Source organism: Phalacrocorax carbo, chromosome 3 (assembly GCF_963921805.1).
Source record: "Phalacrocorax carbo chromosome 3, bPhaCar2.1, whole genome shotgun sequence".
Lineage (NCBI taxonomy): Eukaryota > Metazoa > Chordata > Aves > Suliformes > Phalacrocoracidae > Phalacrocorax > Phalacrocorax carbo.
The window spans coordinates 29701231-29722029 of record NC_087515.1 but is presented as its reverse complement, the minus strand read 5'-3'; the positions used below and the strand labels follow the sequence as shown (position 1 = coordinate 29722029).

At 40.0% G+C, this 20799-nt stretch overlaps 1 protein-coding gene across 1 annotated transcript in view; it reads left to right on the top strand.

Moving 5' to 3' along the window:
- Nucleotides 1–20799, top strand: part of SUSD4 (sushi domain containing 4) — a 73518-nt gene that overhangs the window by 36448 nt on the left and 16271 nt on the right. The window contains exons 2-4 of the mRNA XM_064446328.1: nt 5597–5809; nt 13215–13394; nt 16908–17096. Coding sequence (XP_064302398.1) covers nt 5597–5809; nt 13215–13394; nt 16908–17096 — 582 coding nt within the window. The remainder of the gene's footprint in view (nt 1–5596; nt 5810–13214; nt 13395–16907; nt 17097–20799) is intronic.

Genomic DNA, 20799 nt, shown 5'->3' with positions numbered 1-20799 from the left:
TCTTGTGGCTTAAGTAAAGTACCCACCCCCTGGAGGTCTTATTTGCTGTTCTGTTTCTCCTACAAAGTAACTGGAACTTCTCCCTTTCTTCCTTTGGTTTGTTAGCTCGGCCAAATGAGGAGGGATATCCAACAGCGCTGGGAGTTGGGAGTATGTTCTGCAAGGATAGCAAGGGAGGTTGTGATTCACATCTTAAACAGGGCAGGGTTTTACAAAGCTGCTGAAGTCTCAGGGAAGCTGAAGCATTAGTGAATGACCCTTAGGATTAAAGAGAGTTTAGATTTTAGAAAGCATTTCACTAACGAAATCACAGATTTATAATTTCATTTCACTTCCAAGGCTAGATGCTAATCGAAGCACATCCTTTTCTTGTTACAGTGGTATGTGGATAGTTCAATTAACGTCATCAACAGTGAGGAAGCATAAACAGCCAAAGGCACAAAATGCTGTGCCTATGTGGCTTTCACAGAAACAGGGCAGAAAGTCTTAAAGGGATTAAAATTACTTTTCCTTTGTACAAGACAAGCAAGCCCTCAGCATGTTTGCACTTGTGGCGCTTCTTCTTTAATCATAATATGGCTTTTTACTGAGAGCTGGCCTAAGATAGCCTGCTCCTGCAGTGTTTACAGACTTATAAAATGTGCATACAGGCAGTCTGATCCTGCTACAGGCTGCAAAGCCTCTGCCTCCCTCTACCATGGGCTGAGATAGAAAGGACTTGCTGACTTAGTGAAGCCAAATGCAGATGTTGCTGTACAAGAAACCCATTCTCCATCTGAAGACAAATACTGAAAATACTCTATATCTTTAACATTATGACACATTATGTGTCAGTTTTCCTTCATTGTGTGTATGTAACAAACTGGAATGAGAGTGATATCTCTGTTCAAGAATGAGTGCAGCCATTTCTGAGCTAACATGCATCAGCAGCATGTCAGTGAAATGCTATATAGCAGTTTTAGAGGCAAAGAAGTCCATCAAATCTAGATTAGAAATCACCTCACCAGCACCATGAATTTACGAGGAGCTGTAAGATATGGAGCTGAGGAAAGAGGGAAATAAGGAAAACAAAAGAGGAAACTGAGAAGAAGGTGCAGAGAAATAGAGAATGACAAGAAGAGCTGAGGGATTCTTCCTCATGCCTTTTTTCAGGCATGTTTGAAGTTCAGTTGTGGCTATCATGATTTCTTGTCATCACAAATATGTAATTTTCCCCTGGCATCTGATATTTCAAGCTTTCCATCCGGGATGACATGAATCATTGTATGTTTGAGAATGTATAATGCAGGATTCCAGAAATACAGTCCATTCAAATGAATTATAATGGTTCATTTTACACCCCTAGGAGGGCATTGCTTATTTTTCAGTCTTCTGATTAATTTGACATCATTTTTATCTGACTGACTATACCAAATAATTTAGGTAAAATAGGAACTCTTGTAAACTGCTTGTGTTTTATCCAGGTTAAAAGCATTGCTATTTTCTGATGACCTCCTATTGGTCCAACAGTAGAAATATGGTAAATACCACAACCAAAATATATTCTGCCTCCACCGCATGTTTTACTGGTGATTATGACCTTCTGCGCTTATTAACCCTATTAGAAGTTATTATTGTTCATTATATTTTACACAGCATCCCTTAAAGGTGCCATGATGCAGAAAGTCTGCAACTTAGACTAAATATTGCACTCTTTTGATTACTGAAATAGCCAGTTCCAGCAGTAGTTGTGTAGTCTTTACTTTAGGAATTTAAAGCCATACAATAGCATCCCATAAAGTTGTTGCTAGTGACGTGTTGATTATGATGATGGCTGCTGACCTTACTAAATTTTTACTATATAAGTAACATGAAAATTTACTGCTTTATTTGACAAGTGTGCTGTATAGTTTTTACTAGTAGGTGCTGATGATTTCCCCTTCCCTCTTTGTAACCATGAGAAAAAGTCCAGTAGTCAAAGTAAAATTTCATTCTTTTCTACAAAGGCTCATTGAAGGGTTTATAAAGAAGCAGAACCCATTGTAGCTCTAAGTTATTTTTTATCTTATTTTATATACTCTTTCCTGCAGGATAATGCCTTTCTATTATAACCAAAAGATGGACTTTCCCATTTATTTAACTTTTGTGGTTCTTTCCAAAGACTTATCTTGTGGCTCTGGCAGAAAATGTTTTGGCTGGTGTCATCAGGTTCTAAAGGGACCAAAGCAAAAGATGTCCCATCTCTAATGTGAGATTGCTCCTGCCATTATAAAAATACTCTATCACAACTTTGAGTAGGTGCTCTTAAATGTGTAGCTTTGAAAAAGGAAAGAAACTAAAGATTGTGAGAAAAAAGGACTTAATTTACCAAGCTGTATTTCATTGAAGACGTGCATTTACTAATTTTTGATACAGTGGAGCTCAACTAGATGAGATTATATGAAAAGGATTATTAGGTAAAGGGTCCACGTCCGATATTGTTAAGGACAAGCAGAAGATGGCAATTCTCAGGGATGTTTCAGCATTGTTGTTCTTGAATATTGTACCAGAAGTTTCATACTTACACTGGAAAAGACTGATGGACTTAGCTGTCAGTTAAATAAGCTGTTGAAATACCCAGTGCAACTCAAACCCTGGTGAAAATCAGAGCAGTTCCTGGCTTCTCTAGGTTGCAATAGCCCCTTCAAAACACCTGCAGTGCCCTCTGTGTTTCTGGAGATCCTCAGCACAGCGGCCAGCCTCGCTGTACCTCCCTCACACATGTCTTTGCCTGCTTCTCAGCCAAAGCACAGGAAGAGGTGACACAGCACTGGCTTCACCTCTTTGTGCCTGAATCTTCAAAAAGAAGCTTTCCATAAAAGTGACTTCCACTGATTTTAGTAGGACTAAGATTTGGGCCAAGTTTGCTGTTGGCTTCTATGGAGAAAAGGTGGGGCTGGGGTTTTGTTTGCTTTGCCTTTATGATCTTACCATGAGAAGATACCATAGTGCACATATAATCCACCTAACTGGCTATTCCCTGGGGCTTTTTCCTCTTTGCACGAACGAGCAATGGAGATACTGTCTGGAAGCAGTGATCCTGTGCTGATTCCACGTGTCTTCTCTTATTCAGTAGCTGAATAAAAGCTGGCTACTGGCTTTGTAGAAACTAGAGGGTGCATAATTCAATTTTTCCATTTGTGTTCCTGTTCCTTCTTGGGAATTCCCCTTGGGGACAGGTTTGTCTGCTGACACACTGCACTCGAGAGAAGAGCCTAAGAGACCAACTTACTGCAAAATGATCCCTAGGAGGAATGGAAATCTTTGCTTGTGAAAGGTCACCAGAAAAGTGGCGGTAGGTCACAGAATGAGGCTGCACCAAGGAAGAAAAACATTCTTGCCTTCTGTGTTGGGTTTTGTGCTGATGGTCCCAAAACCTCTAACGTTGCATATTTGACTTAATGAAAACTGAGAAATGAGCTTGGCTCATTTTTTTACCAGGCAAATTGTATGTGACCTCAGCACCTTTCTTTTTTCTGTTGTTGCAGCAGCACAGCAGTAGGCAGTTGTGTTCTTTTCCCTGATGCAGCTATTAAGAAAGGACACATACTTCAAGGTGGGTTATAATTTTCCTTGCCTGACTGCAAATTCTGAGATTACCAAAGTAACAAAATTGAGCTAAATGTCATGTTATCCCTTGGTTTAATGGAAAATAATTAAGATCATCATTGACTTTATTGAAGGATGTGGGTTTGCTGCCTGATGCATAAGAAGCTTCTTTTTAATCTCCAGTAAAAATGGACAGCCCTTCTCTATTATTAAGTATTGCCTACAGTGTGTAATCCCATGAAGATAATGACTGTATTTCTCCTTGTTTGTCATGTTAGCAAATGATAGTCTCATGCAATTTGCAATGGAGGTCTTGAGCCATGCGGCAGATGAGAAGGTGGGAACTTTAGAGGTTTTTTTCACTTGGCTACAGCACTGACCGTTCAGTTCTGACCGTAAACTTCACTGAACAGAGGAGTAAAACCACGTAAGAGCAGATGCTCTGCTGCTCTTGTGCTGCTCCAGCAGTGCAAAGAGAGGGGACACTAGTGAAATCTCTAGGTGAAGAGCCATGGGTATCAGAGCACTGCAGAGGAGCAGAGGCTGGGTATAAGCGACAACTGTGTCTGGCACGCATGGCACGTAGTTATTCAGGCTGGGTTCTGGCCGTCAGGTCACCTCCTGGAAATTGTAGCTTGGTGGGGGAGTTCAGCGCAGTGACCTGGACTCACATAAAATCAGCCGTGTATGGAGTTGGGAAAAGGCAACCCTCTCCGGTGACCCCACAGGGTGCCCTGCCTCTGCTCGTGGGAGCAGGTAATTGGACATACAACACAGTGGCTTGGCGTGTGCTTCTGTTCTCTGCTGGCAGCCTTCAGCCAGGAGACTGAAAGGAGAAATTCAGCGTTCAAATGCAAGAGCCCTTTACCACCTTCAGCACTCTCCTTTTGGCTGCCACAACATTATACGGAGCCCTTTGGTGGAGAGAATGATTTGGCCTTGGTAAATGGAGATTTATTTTGAAAAGCCTTCTACTGTAATAACTTCCTTCTCTCTGACTGTACCACAGAGGTACTTCATGTTTATCATGCAGGAAGTAGCTGAGCCTCTCTGATACTATTCTTTTAAACTCAAAACAGTAAAGCTACAATGCAATGATTTTCAAATTTTCCAGCATCCCTCCCACCAGCATTAATTGCCCCCCTGCTGCCCCTGTTGCAAAGCTATTTGCTATTTCAGTATGCAGTACTAGTTCAGTGCTGCACTAAACCTTCGTTGCTTTGCAGGAAAAAAAAGCTTCAGTTTATGCAAATGACATTTAAATTAGTTTGATAAAGTGATAAACCATCACATTTTATGATTGCAACTGTTGGTTTTTAGTTTGTTATTTTACAGTTAATTTTGTGGAAGTAAAGGGCTTTACAAACCGCCTTCTGGCATCAGTGCAGTAATACAGTGCTTCCGTAACAGCGTTATAAGAATTTGGTAGTGCCACAAAGCCAATGTGATGGGGGGGATCACAAACGTCCAGTACCCCTTTTCCCTGTGGGTAGAGCTCCCTCCCAGCTCATAATCTCCCTGTACCTAGCAGCTCATCTTCTGTTTTAGTTACTATGTCTTTGGATGGTAGTTAGTCTTCATACCATTTTCTTTATTTCCTCTTCCTCTCGGCTTTTGACACATTATTATTATTCTTTCCAGTGACTGTACCAGACCTCCAAAATCCCATAGTCCCCATGAGTAATTACAGATACATTACTGTGCAATCCCCACAGGTAGGTTGGGTCAAGTGCTTTATTTTTATACAGGTCAGCTACTGAGGAGTGTGGTTGACTTTGCTTCCTCAGTAGCTGCATGACAAGCTGGGAGTATTTCTGTCACTTGAGTATTTCTGCTGTAGCTGGAGGTTGGTCCTCTCTCCTGAGTCTGGAGTACCCGGTACCTAAGTAGTGTTGCTAGTGGTCATTAATGGATGATGTGAGGCCCCCATGAAAATTAAACATCAAATGGAAAAAACTTAGAAAAAGCATTACTATGGTTGCACAAGGAGTAAATGAACACAGTTTGATTTTATCTTTGTCTGACATAGGGTTTGATGACCTACATGCTTGTGCTGATCCTGGAGCTCCTGAACACGGATACAAGACACCCAGTGCAGGTGTTTTCTTTGAAAGTGTGGTAGTCCGGTTTCATTGCCAAGAAGGATACAGGCTTAATGGTACTTCAAAAAAACTTTGTGTGAGACACTTTAATGGCTCCCTGAGCTGGAAACCAAGTGATAAACCTGTGTGCCTACAAGAAGGTAAGTCAGTTTTCTTAAGTCACTTCACCAGCGTCATTTCTTCTCTCTTGTCCATGTACCACATTCGTGTGGTTCAGCACAAAACACAAAAGACTGGCATCCATTTCACTGCATCTTCTTTGATACACACTTCAGTTTCCCATCCATCCCATCCATAATCCCCATTTGTCAATTAAATTTATACCATGAGAGGCTGTGTCCGTGCGTGTGTGTATGTTTTGAAAGGGACATAAAGAAATCTGAAGGAAAAGAGATAATGCATTTCTCCTTCTGTCTAGTTACAAATTGATGCAGAGAGAAAAAACAACCTCCAATATCAGTAAACTGTTTGTAACTATTTATTAAAGCTGTTCACTTAATAATCCTTTCTGTAATATCTTACTAGGAAAATATAATTAATTTCCAGTGCTACTGTTGCTGCTAATCAGCAGTTTTAAATAATTATATTTTGTGAGATGTGCATGATTCAGGTAGGAAAATCAAATATATCTGGACTGCAGAAATCTAGTCACAGTAGAAGTTTACTCTGAGATAATTCAGACTTTCATGGCATAAACCAATTTATTTTTATTGTATTGCATTTTTGAAATTGTATTTGGTTTTAAATAGTTAGGATGTTAAATTACTTTCTTCTTCTAGGAGTTAGACAGAGGCAGGATTAATTTGAATATCATAAATGTAAATTTTGGCTAAAAATACATCCAAGCAGCACAAACTATTTATTTCACCAAGTATATTAAAACAATAACTTGTTCTTTTTTTAATTTATTTTTGGTCAACAGAGCTACTGAAATCAACAGACATGAAAAGCATTAGCTAAATCAAGTGTGTACATTTTAGTGTTGTGACTTCTCCACTGAAGTCATTAGCCATTGCCTCGTTGTCTTCAAGGTGGAGCAAGATAAATTCTATTTCAGGATGCCTTCTATCATTTAAAATCAGATAAATATATGGACTTCACTGAAACGTAGTTGAAGGCTTATGTGGCTTATAAATACACTTAGCACACAGGATCATGCATCACCCAGCATGTATAAAAACTTCAAGTACTTGTTTATGCTGTGGGGTGAGTGGGTATGAGAATCCTGTGCCTGAAGAGAGGTGCATGAAGGGATGTGCCACAACAGGAGCCAGCCAGCACTGGGCAGACCATGCTCAGGAGACATGAGCATGTGAAGGGAACAACCCTAAACAGTGGTCTGTGACAGTGGTGCCTGAGATATTGGAGAGAGTAGCCAGAAGCAGCTGTAAGTAGTCCATGGTCTTTCGGGTAGCTACCCTGTTGGCAGGAGAGGTCTTGATAAAATACGGGCTCCTGGACACGTGTGAGGCCACAGGCTACGGAGTTATGAGGGACACAGGCTTAAGCTGTCTCAGGGTATGCACTGAGACGACGTCTGATGCATAGAACATAAAGGCAGTGGGGGCCAATAACACCTGGTCAGAATGATGGCGTGGGGCAGCTTCAAAGAACCACCTAATGCCTTTAAAAATAAAGTGTGTATGAAATTCATACCCTCTCCTGTTACAGACACCTTTCATAAATGCCCTTGTCTCTCATCTCATGGTTATTTAATAATAAAATACATGTAGAGTGACAGCAGCATGTGTCTGAGCTGGGTATTTGAACTACCAGAAAAAGCTATAATGCTTGGAAAATCTGTTTTCTTACCAGTGCACATAGCTTCTAGGAATTTTGATGTGCATCTTTGAAATAGTACTTGTATCATCCACTGCAGTTGTTAAAATAAGCATTAACATGTGTTATTGAATATACAAACCTCTTCCCAGGCCCCCCAGGCCCCTGGAAGTCTGTGGAGGAAGCTTCTGATCACAAACCCGTCAACAGCAAAACTGCCACTGATGTCAGTGGCATCAACACTTTAGCTGGGTGTTTTTAAAAAAGAAAGAAATTGGAAGATGAGAATGTGATGGATGATGTGACAACAATTCCTTAAGAGATAATAATTACTTTACAGCACAGAACACTTAAAAAGGATTGCAAGCCAATGCTCTGATCAAGCAAATCACTTAAGCTTGAGCATAACTGTAATTATGTGATTAGTCTTGTTAAAGTTCTGTGCTCAAAATTAGGCATAAACAAGAATGCTTTTTATTATTTGGACTGAAGAGTAGGACCCTGATTTAGGGTTTAGTGAAGCAAGCGCTTAAGCACTTTCCTGATTAACGATATAATACCACCTCAGGCATTATTAAAACAATCCTAGGGTTTAGCAATAGGGGAAAAAAAATTAGATGACAATTAATTCTTTTTTCCAATGCACAATACAACCACTGAGTCAGAAGAAATACTAAGCAGAAGTTCAGTGGCAATCCATGAGACCTAAGTATTTGCTTAAGTGCTTTATAAAGTGATATTTTTGTGTACTCAGGGCAGGAGCATGATAGGGAGGTGGGTAGCGTGGGAGTGTGGCAGATCTGGAGAGCAGTTAAGAAGGAATTATAACAGGGTTTGTAATTCTCAGCTGTCTAATGACATACATAAAAGTTCTCATTGCAGAAATCCTGTAATGATATATAAAATGAAATCTGAAATTTGTAGCAACTGCTGGAGAAGCAAGAAGTTAATGTTTTACCATTCATCATTAGCTATCACAAGGCAAAATGAACTTTATATTGCATTTGCCCATTTAAGGTAGGGGCTGATTGCCATGTTTGGTATCCCATGCTATACATGCCTCTCATCCCAGTCTGTGTAAATGTCAGATATTGCCAGCTGAGCTTGAACAGTAAAAGCAGTCAATACTGCAGTTCATTTTAAGTTAATCTCAGAAGTTTGGATTCAACTAAGGACGGTTACATATAATTTCATGTCTATATGTTATGTACATTTAATTGTCATTGTGTGTTTACTAGAACAATCCCCAATCATAAATGAATGCTATTTACCAAAGGAAGCAAAGCAACACATTTCAGAATGTAATTGATTTTAAAACTAATACATTCGCCTGGAGCTCTTCATCCAATCTATTTGATTTTTATAGGTCTGTCATTTCTTGTTAAGAGGCAGGAGATTTTAAGTGTCAGTACGAGAATGAAGTTGCATGACTAGGTGGCCAATAAATGCCCTGTCAAAAATCTGTGTGCTTAGAGTTATGTTCTCGTGTTGTGACTGTAACTTCCATCAATTCTAATACGGTTATGCACGTAAATACCAAAGCTCTAAGGTAGGAATTTTGTATTTACTGTTTAAGAGCAATATGTCATGTTGTTCACACTTTAATCTAATCTTCTCCTACTGTGATAATGTGGCTGCTGAGACTGTTGCCCTACTTGGAACAAATGCTACCTCTTTCCTATGAGATTGAATCTAAATTTACAGTGTACGTGGGGATGACAACCAAGCAAAGAGCTGTACCCTTCTCTCCCAGTGCTTCTGCAGGCAGACACCTTCGAGATGTCCTCAGTGCCTCATTCTCCCAGTGACAGGGATGATAAATCTGCAGTAAAAGTAATGGACTAGTACATAGTTTGGCCACGGTTTTCCTTTATGTCATTTAGCACTCATTTCTCTCTACCTTTGTCCCTGGATCTGTGAGATGACTGAAATATTTTTATTTCTCCATCTCTTAGCTGTCTTGCCCAGTGTTTGTCGATCCTTAAACCTGGTTCCAAGCACTATATGAAGTTTGTAACCTGTGCTTAGAGCAGTGGCCACATATCTAAGTTGAAGTCTCTGTGCACTGTTGTAATACAAGCAAAGACAATAAAGAGAAGATGTTATTTAATTTGCACTGAAATACTGTGTTTGCCATCCACAGAACTATCTTTCTAACACAGTACTATGGATTTAACACTAGTAAAAAACAAGAGAAAATTCCATCTTTAATGTTTCATTTTAAGAGCACAGGGTCCAGATGAGCTGTCCCTGCATTCAACCCATTCTTCATGATCTTCCTTTCATCCTTTCTCCCTGTTCCTCTCCATTCCAGCCTGTCAGTGTTATGGCTAGATGTAGTCAAGGCTAATTCAGAGACCACTCCACAGTGAGATACACAGGAGTCCTGGACCTCTGCACTTGAGTTTACATACAGACTAGTAAACAAAACAGTGCCAGAGCATGGGCCAGGACACTGTTCTTCAACTGCACATATTGTTACAGTGTTAGAAATTTGCCTGACATGGTTTTGGCCAATGTCAGGTGGTAGTCCCCAAGCAATTTCTACGAGCACCTTCTGGATCAGCATGGAACAGGGACAATTTTTGGAGGGTAAGTGTTCACCTGCAATAGAGACAAGCCATGCCAAGCCAACTGGTACCCATGGATGGTGTGGCTGTCTCTGTTGTGTCCAGGTCATGCCTTCCTTCTGAGTTGCCTTTATGGTCCAGGTGCTCTTGGGAGGAGGAACAGTGGTCCTCCTTCCCCATGGGCTGGAAGAAACAGTTCTGAGAGATGCTGCATAGTTTGCACATAAACTGAAGCACTATAACTATAGTGTTTAACAAATGTTACTCTTCAGACCAATCTTCTTGTGACAGGGAACACACTTCATTTGCTAAAGCCAAGAACGCCTAATGTACAAAGCTACATCTTCATGAAAGTTAGGTCAAGATGAGCCCTTGCCCCTGGCAGGCTGTGAGGCCTGCTGCCTGCACCCACACCTCATTGTGCCTCTGCAAGATAAGAAATGTGTTCCTAACTGGGGCGGTCTTTTGGCTGACCTGTTTTAATATTCACACAGTAGATATAAGCAGATCATTTAAAACTGCCGGAAAGGAGTGTAAGTCATAGCCACTGCTGTTCGATGCTGGTTAAAGACCGTGTATTCCCTTAAATGGTTTAGCAGCTTCCATGGATTTGCTGAAAAGTACTTAGAATAAAGCAGTTTATTTTCTAGGACAGGACATTTAAAAATCCAGTCACTGATTCTCTGCTTTTCCAAGCAGAATTTCTGCCAGCTAATCCTGTTGTTTGTAGAGAGGCGACTACTGCAATTTATGCCTGACTAAGTGCTAAACAATACAAATTCAGCCAGTGGAAAAGCATTTGCTCACAAGGTATCAGGAAAAAGAGCTGTAATACTGTGGTCCATTGGTCTCACATTTAGCCAGGGCTTGTAATAGGCCTGTTATCAAAGTCAGCCAGGATGTCACAGGCGAAGGATAGTACAGTGAGCAACTTATCACTGTTCTCTGCCAACATCTAGCCGATTAAAATCATTCGATCTATAGCTGTTACTTGGAATAATGGGGATGAAGTCGCTGTAATAGATCATAGTTACAGAATCAATTTCCCCCACTCTGAAAGTGAGATCTCATATTTTACTGCAGTGTATGTATACACACCTCTTTTATTTGTATAGCAACAGAAAGCTGTTATGCCAAGAGAGTGAGCTGTTCATTGACATTATCTTGTGGCATCCATCTCCGACCTCCTCCTGTGTGGTTGCAGAACAGGATCCCCATCTATCTCATCCCATCCTTGGGGGTGACCAGGGCAGCCACTTCGTGACAGCATTCAAGGCTTAACATCAGGCATTTGTTGTGGGGCATCCTCTGCTGTCTCCTCTGCCGATTAACCTGCCAGAGAGAGAGAGAGGAAATTGTCCAGTCTTTGAAAGTGATGGCTGCATCCTTAGCCCACTGCATTTTATAACCTTCTGCTAGTGTACGCATCCTCCAAGACTTGGGCATTTATACATGAATAAATTCTAATGAAAGGTCTTGCTGCAGGTTCTCAGACTGCCTGGCAGACTGCCAGCCCTTCCTGTTACAGGCAGCAGCCGGGGAGCTAGAAGTAACAAGGGAAATGGGAGAAGTTTTGACTAATAATATGACCGGGCCCCATTACTAAAAGTTAGCTAAGTACAGTGTATTTTAGAAAACATCCCTGTAATGGGAAGGTACAAAGGAAAATATGTTTTAACTGAGGAAGCAACACTCTGCCACTTCATATTAGTAAAACTTAGCAATGGAGTCTCAGAATAATAAATCTCCTAGTATGCCTAAATAAATAAGTACATTATGAAATACATTTGTTCTTAGTAGTTTGCGTGTGCTATGCTAAATGACAGTTTATCTTACTTCTAGTTGCTTTTCTAAGCAAACAAGCAAGCTGTTGCTATCACTTTACTTTGTGCATGCTCACAATTAATTGCTACATACAAATTCAGAGTTGCCTCTTCCTCTTTAGCGAGAATTACCCATGAAAATGACAGAAACTTTCTCTTTTATACAAGTCTCAAGTGAATTCTGAATCTTGGGTTTGGGGTTTTTTTTAAATAAATATTGCATTCCTAAATGAAGACAGTAGTCTCTTGTGGTAGAAGTGTCGGAGAAAAAACCAGCGTAAAACAGGTTTATAATATTTTTACTCTCTTGCTTTTCTTTGAAATATTTTGTGGGTTTTGATGCCTGGAAACGTTTATCAGCATCTCAGTCATGGATTGACTGCTGGCAGACAAACAGATAATTTTGATTATATTTTCCCAATGTTTAATCTTTTCCTCTCTTCTGTTTAATCTCACTTCACATCTATGAGGAGATTGAACTTTTAGTCACCTGGACTATCCCTTCATATCCTCTTGGCTTGTCTCTTAACTGTTCAGTGTTAGCAGAGGGACTTTTTACCCTGCCTCACCCTCTCCTTCCACTTTCCACATCGTCTTTCTTTTTAGTCTGCTGGGTTTTATTTAGTATTTCCGTGTCTTTGGCACTGGTATATAGAGTGAGATATAAGAGTATTGATATATGGATCACAGATAGGTAACAGAGCCCATGCCTTGTATCACTAGAGGTTTGCAGTCATTTCCCTTGTTGACAGTCTTCTACAAGCACTTGAGATGCTACTCAGGGCCTTAAAAATCACACCCTCTAAAGGCATATGAATTCAGGCACATAAAATTAGCTGATTTAAAACAGAACCAATGAGATTAAAGTGAAGGCATTCTCATAACAACCTGTGGAATGGAGCTGGACAAACCGTTGTAAATGTACCTGATTTTCATCTGTCTCTGCTAAAACTGCGGTTTTTCTGTGTCCCTCATGCCATATCTGTATTTTTCTTTTTCGTCCTGTCCTTAGTGCTGTCAAAGAGTCTGCCTTCACATGGGACTTTGGGATAGTCAGACTGTGCGGTGTAATTCGCACACATGATGAATGGAAGGACAAAATTGAAAACAATCTTTCTAAATGCTCTTAATTTGCTTTTTTAAAAAAGTCTGGGGGAATGATCCATTATTGTAGCACATCAGCTTCCTCTACGGTGGTATAGACTTTGTAACCGATGGTTAACTAGGGAGAGGACATATTTACTGAAATGCATGTATTTTCTAAATGGTTTAAGCAGAGCACTTACATTAACCGATAACTTTTGCTTAAGAGCTTGATTATTGAATAGCTAGCTATGTTTTTTAATTAAGTTACTATTTTTTTTTTCATGAAGTCACAGATTGCCTTGTTCCACATGTTGAAGATGCAGAGATTCATAACAAGACATACAGGACTGGCGATAAGTTAATAATCAGCTGTCATGAAGGATTCCAGATCCGTTACCCTGACTTAGACAACATGGTTTCAATATGTCAAGACGATGGAACATGGGATAATCTGCCCATTTGTCAAGGTTTAGTACACCAGCACATCCTGTTTTATAGCTTGTGCACCTTGTGATAGTTTGCCATTATTTTTTTTCTACAGTTGTAAGGATGTCAGTGTCCTGATAAGTCCCACTGTACAGTATTTGCATAGTGCTGCTGCTAAGTTTTTTTGATTTCTCTTCCCTGTTGCTCACTGCAAGAAAGAAGATGCCACTTTCTGAACATATCCATACTTAAGATACTACTGTAAATATTGCTTTTTGTTTGTTAGTCTAAAATCTGACACAGATGCATTGCATTTAGAAAAAAAATCCGGGTTAAATCAGCCAGTTCAGCAAAGGATGTGATAGGCAACTGACATTTTTGCACCAATTAATTTCTGGAAAGATTTAAGCTTCTGACTGCAGTTTACCTTTCTTTGCCTTGTGCAATGGGCAAGGGTAGAGGAGAGAAGGTGGAACCTGTTCCTGTATCAGAGTTTTCAGCAGAGTTGTTGATCAAGTTCACAATCTATTAAACCCATAGGCATTGACTGAAAATTCAGGGTGTGCACAGGAATTTGCTGTAGAACTAGTAGTATTAGTAGCATGGGATCCCAGCTTTAGACTGTGAAAAATGGCTGGGGGTAAGCCAGCCTTAGTGAATGGAAACTGAATAACCCTGGGCTGCTATTACCTTGACATTTCTAACACACATGCATTAGTACCATTGACTTGGTTTTAACCAGTTCACATCTTGGTAACAAGCTTGACCAGCTGAACAGCATCAAGAGATTTTAACTATCTGTGCTAAGGAGAAGCCCGTGTGGTACTAACTCTTCTCAAGCCCATCTGTTGTCCCCTAAAGCTGGCAGTTTTCCATAGGCACTTACACCGTCACATCAATGCGCAGAGTCAGGGCAGGCAGGGGAGCTGGGACACTTCTTGGGAGTGATGGTGGCAGAGTGAGACACAAAAGTCAGGGGTTGGTGTTTGTTTCTGCTGTAAAGTGATGAGATTGATGGGCACCAGAGTCCAAAGTTACAGGAGCTTAGTTTGTGTGGGTCTCTGTGGCTAGGACCCTCAGTTTGGGCTACATCAATCTGCGTCTCAAGGTCTTGTTGCAGATTATGGTACAAGTATGTAGAAATTTAGGCAGATTACAGGGCTAGCTCAGTGTATCTGAAGAGGGCCAACAGAAAAGCGGAGTTTTCACAAGCCCATAAAGAAGTGGGCACTAGTTTCAGGGTATCTTACGATTAGTGGCATGGTGTGTGGCAGTATACAGCCCATTTTTGGAAGTGGGTGGAACCTCACATCTAATTAAGGTAGATGAAGGCTCTTGCAGTTAGGTGAGATGAGTGCTCATAAGATTAATTTGTAGGTACTGTATTGCCAAAGATCCAGGTGGAAATTTTGTGAGAACCAGTATTAACTGGGTAAGCAAAAGTACCCCAAGTGCCCCTTGGCTTGTTACTTTCTTCTCTTCCTGTATTTATACTATGAAGCACAATCAATTGCTGCTACTCAATATTCAATATTAACTACTTTAAAACATAAAAGCAGCGCTAGTAGAAGTTATGAAATCAATTGCGCAAGAGCAAAGTGCTGTAACTACCACACAGGTAGAGACTAGGTGATTCAGATTCAAGTATCTGCCGTATTTTGCCAAATTCTATAAACCTGTTCCAAAACTGACTCCAGAATTTTCTTTTTGCAATGTCACACGCTAGTAATATCAAAGGCACTTGTCTGCTTGCACTTGGTGGGCTGTCAATTACATTTCTGTGGCCCTTAGATTAGAACAGGCAGGGGAGTCTCATGACACTAAGATGCCTTTTTTCTGGCAGAGCAGTGGAAAGGATTGTAAAGCGTATAAGAATCCAATCTCAAACTATTTTTGCCATGAGATATTGATGATAATTACTGATCTGGAATGATGTGAATTACTTAGCAAAAAACTGACAAAATGAAGTTTTCAAGCAGCTTGAGGTGTTTGGAGACCTAGGGATTTTCACAAACACTTGGCTCTCATACAGATTCAAGTAAATCTCTGTCCTGCTCCCAATAGCATCAAAATTCTGAGCCAGCAGGACAAAATTTTCCCTGATACAGTTCACAGGAGAGCACGCTTCGTCTTGCTCGGGCAGTCTGCACTCCCTCTTTCTGTCCCACTGGAGGCTGCTTATATCATCCTGCTCAGTGGGCTGCTCAGATTGCAGGAGCTGGTGGGTTGTGTGTGGGGCATACCTGATCAGGGGTACGGGCAGTAGCGCATAGATAGGATGCTTGAAGCTTTATTTGAACAAGGAGCTAACCGGCTAGTAAAACAGCTATCAAAATAATTGCTCTGCTAGTACAGTGTGCTGTAAAAAGCTTTCAAGCTTTTTCTGTTGTTTTGTTTTGCTTTCGTCCCTCTCACACAAAAGACCACTGCAAGGAAATAACCACTTGAAATGCTGCCGAGACTTTCTCTTTTAGATGCCAGTATCTTACAAGAAGTTTTCAGACTGATTTTAGTTTCCCCCTCAGGCTTAAAATTATGAGAGTCCTATGAACATCCTTCACAAATTCCTAGTAGTGGCAAGAGACCTATTTATGGCTTGCCATAATGCAGGTCCTATTAGTCTCATAACTTTAGAATATTGTTTTTCATTCCCTGATTACTAATCATCTTTCTTCCACATTACTGCAAATTAAAAAATCAACAGTATTAAGTATTGCCCAGAGGGTCATTTCTAAGGCCATGAGGAATTTTTTTTTCTCTAATACAAACATTTACCTAACAGACTTTGAATGTATGTGAATGACATATTATAAAGTCACGCCATCTATTAAATTCACTGTTCTTTCTTGCACCGAGTATGGTTGGTGACCATTTAACTGTCACAGCTCAGTAGCATCCATGGTACAAACCCCTCAGAAGCAATTCCAGAAGTAGAACGTAGTCTCTGACTACGTTTACAATTTCTGGTGATAACATGTGCCTTAACTTTTTAATAACCTAATCTGAGACCTTGTTCAGTGTTTATCATGGGACTGCTCATAGGAAGTCACATCCCTTTAGACTTTCTCAAACTGGAATTTCAAAATCATTAATTCTGTCTGCAAATCTTTTGCAGTTGTGTGCACTTTATCACAGGAGAAGTTTTAATATTAAAGATGGTTTACATGCCTGTCAGTTTTAAGAGGAGGAATAAAACTCATGGTTTATATAAATGACAATCTTTATTTAGTAAAGATTCTACCTCAAAAAGGAATTGCCATCTGCTAAACCAGTGAATGTTTGTGAAACAAAATGCTGTCATTTTCAGTAAACCTTTCCTGGATTTGCCGAGAGTGAATCCCACGCTAGCAAAGCCTGTGGGCTAAACAATAAAAGGGTTTGAAACAAGATAACGAGGCATATGTATCTGAGGGAGATCATGCAGACATGCCATTCATAGCAGAGAAGATGAAAAATATCGCACTCCTCAATTTAGGAATTATAACCAAGATGTGTGAAGACGACTGAGATAAGCACCTTATAATAAAAGATACCTCCCTCTTCTTAATTTGCAGGTTGCCTGAGGCCATTGGTTCTTCCTCATAGTTACATTAACATATCTGAGTTCGAGTCCTCCTTCCCCGTAGGAACAGTGGTGTATTATCAATGCTTTCCTGGATATAAACTAGAAGGGGCAGAGTTCCTTGAGTGCATGTATAACCTTATCTGGTCAGATAGCCCACCTAGGTGCCTTGATGTGGAAGGTAAATGTCTTACTGTTTGTTCTTCTTTCAATTTTGCAAAATCAGCATGCTCTATATGGTTTTAACTCAGGGCTATAACCACAGTTATGCTATATGTAATGCTTCCACAGGCCATGCAGAGTGTATCTGGGTTTTGTTGCGTGCAACCTATTGTGATTCACTGCACCATTAGCTCTTGGTGTTCCCTAACTAATGTTTGCCCTCTCATTGTCCAAAGTGCAAGAGGGGAAGCTCTTAACAATGATCGCTTTGCCCTTAAAACATAAATTCTTTGCAGCTTTTCTAATAAAAATACTGATGAAGTTATGGAATTCACGTTTGTGTGCAGGCAGTCAGGGTTTCTATAGATACGGGTAGCTTTCCATGATAAACTGAAAAATACTCCATAGAAACTCTCCGTTTGGGCTGTGCCAGCTGCAAACATTATTCAGTGCTACGCGATGCTGCACGCTTGAGTATTCGTTGTCTTTCATAGTAGTTAACCTGAAAGAAGGATTTGCAACTAAAATGACTTAGCTAATTTATTGATTAGGAACATAAAAAACTTTCAGTGTGAAACAGAGATAAATTGTACCAAGCCAAAAGGAATGATCTGTGACTACAGCTGCAGTGCTGGAATGGAGGATATTGTAGTGCATTTATATTTGCATCCCATACATTTAAAACAAAGATACCGAATGGACTGCTCCATGCACTGTCAAAACCTTGTGAACTACCTTCCTCCATCTTCATACTGCATCTTGAATGAAACATCCTAGGAAGTCATCAGAATCCAATTACATCCTCTGGATTTCATTCCCTTAAAAGCGCTATGTTTTTGCTCTATTTCAAGCATGTAGGAAGCTGTCTATATGTAGAATTTAGCTAAAAGCAATTATAGGAACTCATATGTGATGCTTATGTCACTGGGCTAAATGCTAAGCATTCTAGAAGTGCAAAAATTTGCCAAGAGCAGCAACAAAGTGATATACTGCACAAAAATAATAAAATGATCCTTATTTTTAACTGTATTTTGCAATTTTGGAATGACATAACAAGATTTTTTTTTATTTATTTAGCACACCATAAAAGATTAATCCCAAGTCAGCTCTATGTAAGCCATTTTTGGAAGGCTTGTTTGTTGTTGTTTATAGAATGGAAAAGACATCAAAAAATCAGAAGGGCTCTCTTAGGCTTAATCCAAACAGTATGACTGTTTTGATAAAAATGACAATTCTCCAGTTAGGAAGATAAGAACATTAAAATACAGAAACTCAAGTGTATGAAGCAGAAAACGTTGTGGCTTACCCTCACTTAACACAGGTGAGCATTGCAGCTCCTATCAAGATACCTGAGAAAATTCAATGTGGTCATTGTTTATTGCTTGTATTATAGAGTCATGGAGAGGCTCTTTTTTTCTTGATAATTTAAAACATAAGAACTGCTGCCCTGACAGTTCTACATTTTAAAACACACGTCAAAAGTTATCATCCCCACTCAACTATGATGATCTGCAATGGGGGGATCAGTCTGTGCCAGATGCTGGGTCAAGGCCATCTGGGAAGCCGCCTGAGTTTTGATTTAGATCCAGCCTCCCTTTTAATCACTTTCTTATTGCTGTCTTTAAATGTTAAAACTTCCCATGGTGATTTCATGTCGGCATCCCATCTGTGCATGCGTTGAGTGAACCACAGGAGACCTAAGTCTAGAGCATAACGTTTGCAAGAGCAGGTTCTCAGCTTTGGGGCTGTCCCTGCTTCTGTCGGGGCAGAAGAGAGAGCAGCATCACTCAGGGGTCACTCCAGACAACTCCCCTTGTGAACCCTGTTGTAGGGATCCTTCAGCTGGTGTGCAGTAAACTTAAAAATTAAATCCAGATAGGGTAAAACAACTTGACATGCCCTCGTTTGAAAGTATTTGTTCGAGTGATTTATGCAAGGAGTGCCAGTCTCCAGGAATCTTGTTACAATCCACTACTCTTAATTAGCGGTCAAAGCTCCTTCTCTGCATATTTTTTATGCTGCACCTTGCATCCTGATGTCAAGCTCATTTTTCAGCGTTCCTTTTACATGTGAGGTATAATCTCGCCAAGCAGTATTTTTCACAGAGGAAATCTGCAAATAACAAATTTCATTCCATGTATTTATTTCCATGATCAATTCAAAATTTATTCTAATGACAGTTCCTGCTCAATATTTTAATATGGTAATGATTAAAAGCAAAACACAGAATCATAGAATGGTAGGGGTTGGAAGGGACCTCTGGAGATCATCTGGTCCAACCCCCGTGCTTGAGCAGGGACACCTAGAGCAGGGGGCACAGGAACACATCCAGGCGGGTTTTGAATGTCTCCGGGGAAGGAGACTCCACACCCTCCCTGGGCAGCCTGTTCCACTGCTCTGGCACCCTCACAGGAAAGACGTTTTTTCTCATATTTAGATGGAATTTCAGTGGTTGTTAGGAAGCTATAGTAAATCATTTTAGAGCTTTTATTCTGCTATAAACAATGCTGCTTACAGCTTTCTCATTTTGATATATCGTCCTCTTGAAGCCTTCACCGAAGGAATTTCTTAAACGTCTGTGTAATCACATAAATGCTATATGTCAATCTCATAATTGTTTCCCTCTTTATTAGGCCAAATAAATTCTGAATGAAGGGTTTGTGGCTTCATTTAAATAAGTAGTTACACCAGGGACCACTCAGCTCCCATCCTACAGCATGATTTCCAATGCTCAGTCCAGTCTTGTTCTCAATCTTGCAAAGCACAGAGCTTCCACCAACTCTGGTGAGAGACTAATTTTTGCTAATAGGGAAGAGATTTTTTTTGATAATTAAAATCACTGTTGCTTTATTCACAGGAGTGCATAAAAACTGCATTACCTGGTACTGAAGTGCAGCCAACACTGCAATGCTCTGCAGTGGCTTCTCCGAAACAGCTGCTTGTGCCTGATCAGGGAGGTTGTTATAGCTTGGGCAAATAAGAGCGCCTCTAGTTCAGATTGCCAAGTATCTACTGGTATGAGATCCTCTTCTTAAATGCTTGTACCTTTGCCAAATTTAAAACATTCAGATTGATTTTTGAGTGTCTGCCTCAAGCTGAATCAATTGGGAAGCTTCAGTTGAAATGGTTCAGCTATATCTGAGAATGACGGTAGAGGAAATGGTGTTGTTTTGCCAGTGCTAGAAAATTTTACAGTCATTTAGAGGACAAGATGAAACCTCTTAACACTGAATTTTCTTCTCCTTTAATTCCTTGATTTACATCGTTAACTTTCTTAATACAATTTTTTCTAGTGGAATTCCATAACTATGCAAAAGTTTTTTTAAATGTCTTTTGTACTGAAACTTGTTAGACACTTCCAAGGATATATGAAAATCTAAGGAAAATGTTAATGTACTTATTTATATGGTTTTTAACTTACCAATTTTGGTTTAATCATCCATGAGTTGAAATTAGTGTGAGTTAGTGATTGCCTTCTGTAAAATCAGAATCTGCAAAAGATGGGGGGGAACCCTTAAACTGAAGATCATCATATGGGGTATAAATATTAATGTAAAATCAGATGGCTTCCAGAAACACTGGGGGAGAGCAAACACTTGAAAACATACTGGTGTGGAATGCTGTGAAATGAAATGTATAAAACTATGAAATGTTTATTATATTTAAGGTGAATAAAGACATTACACAGGATTTGGAGAAATTTAAAAAAAAAAAAAAAAAGC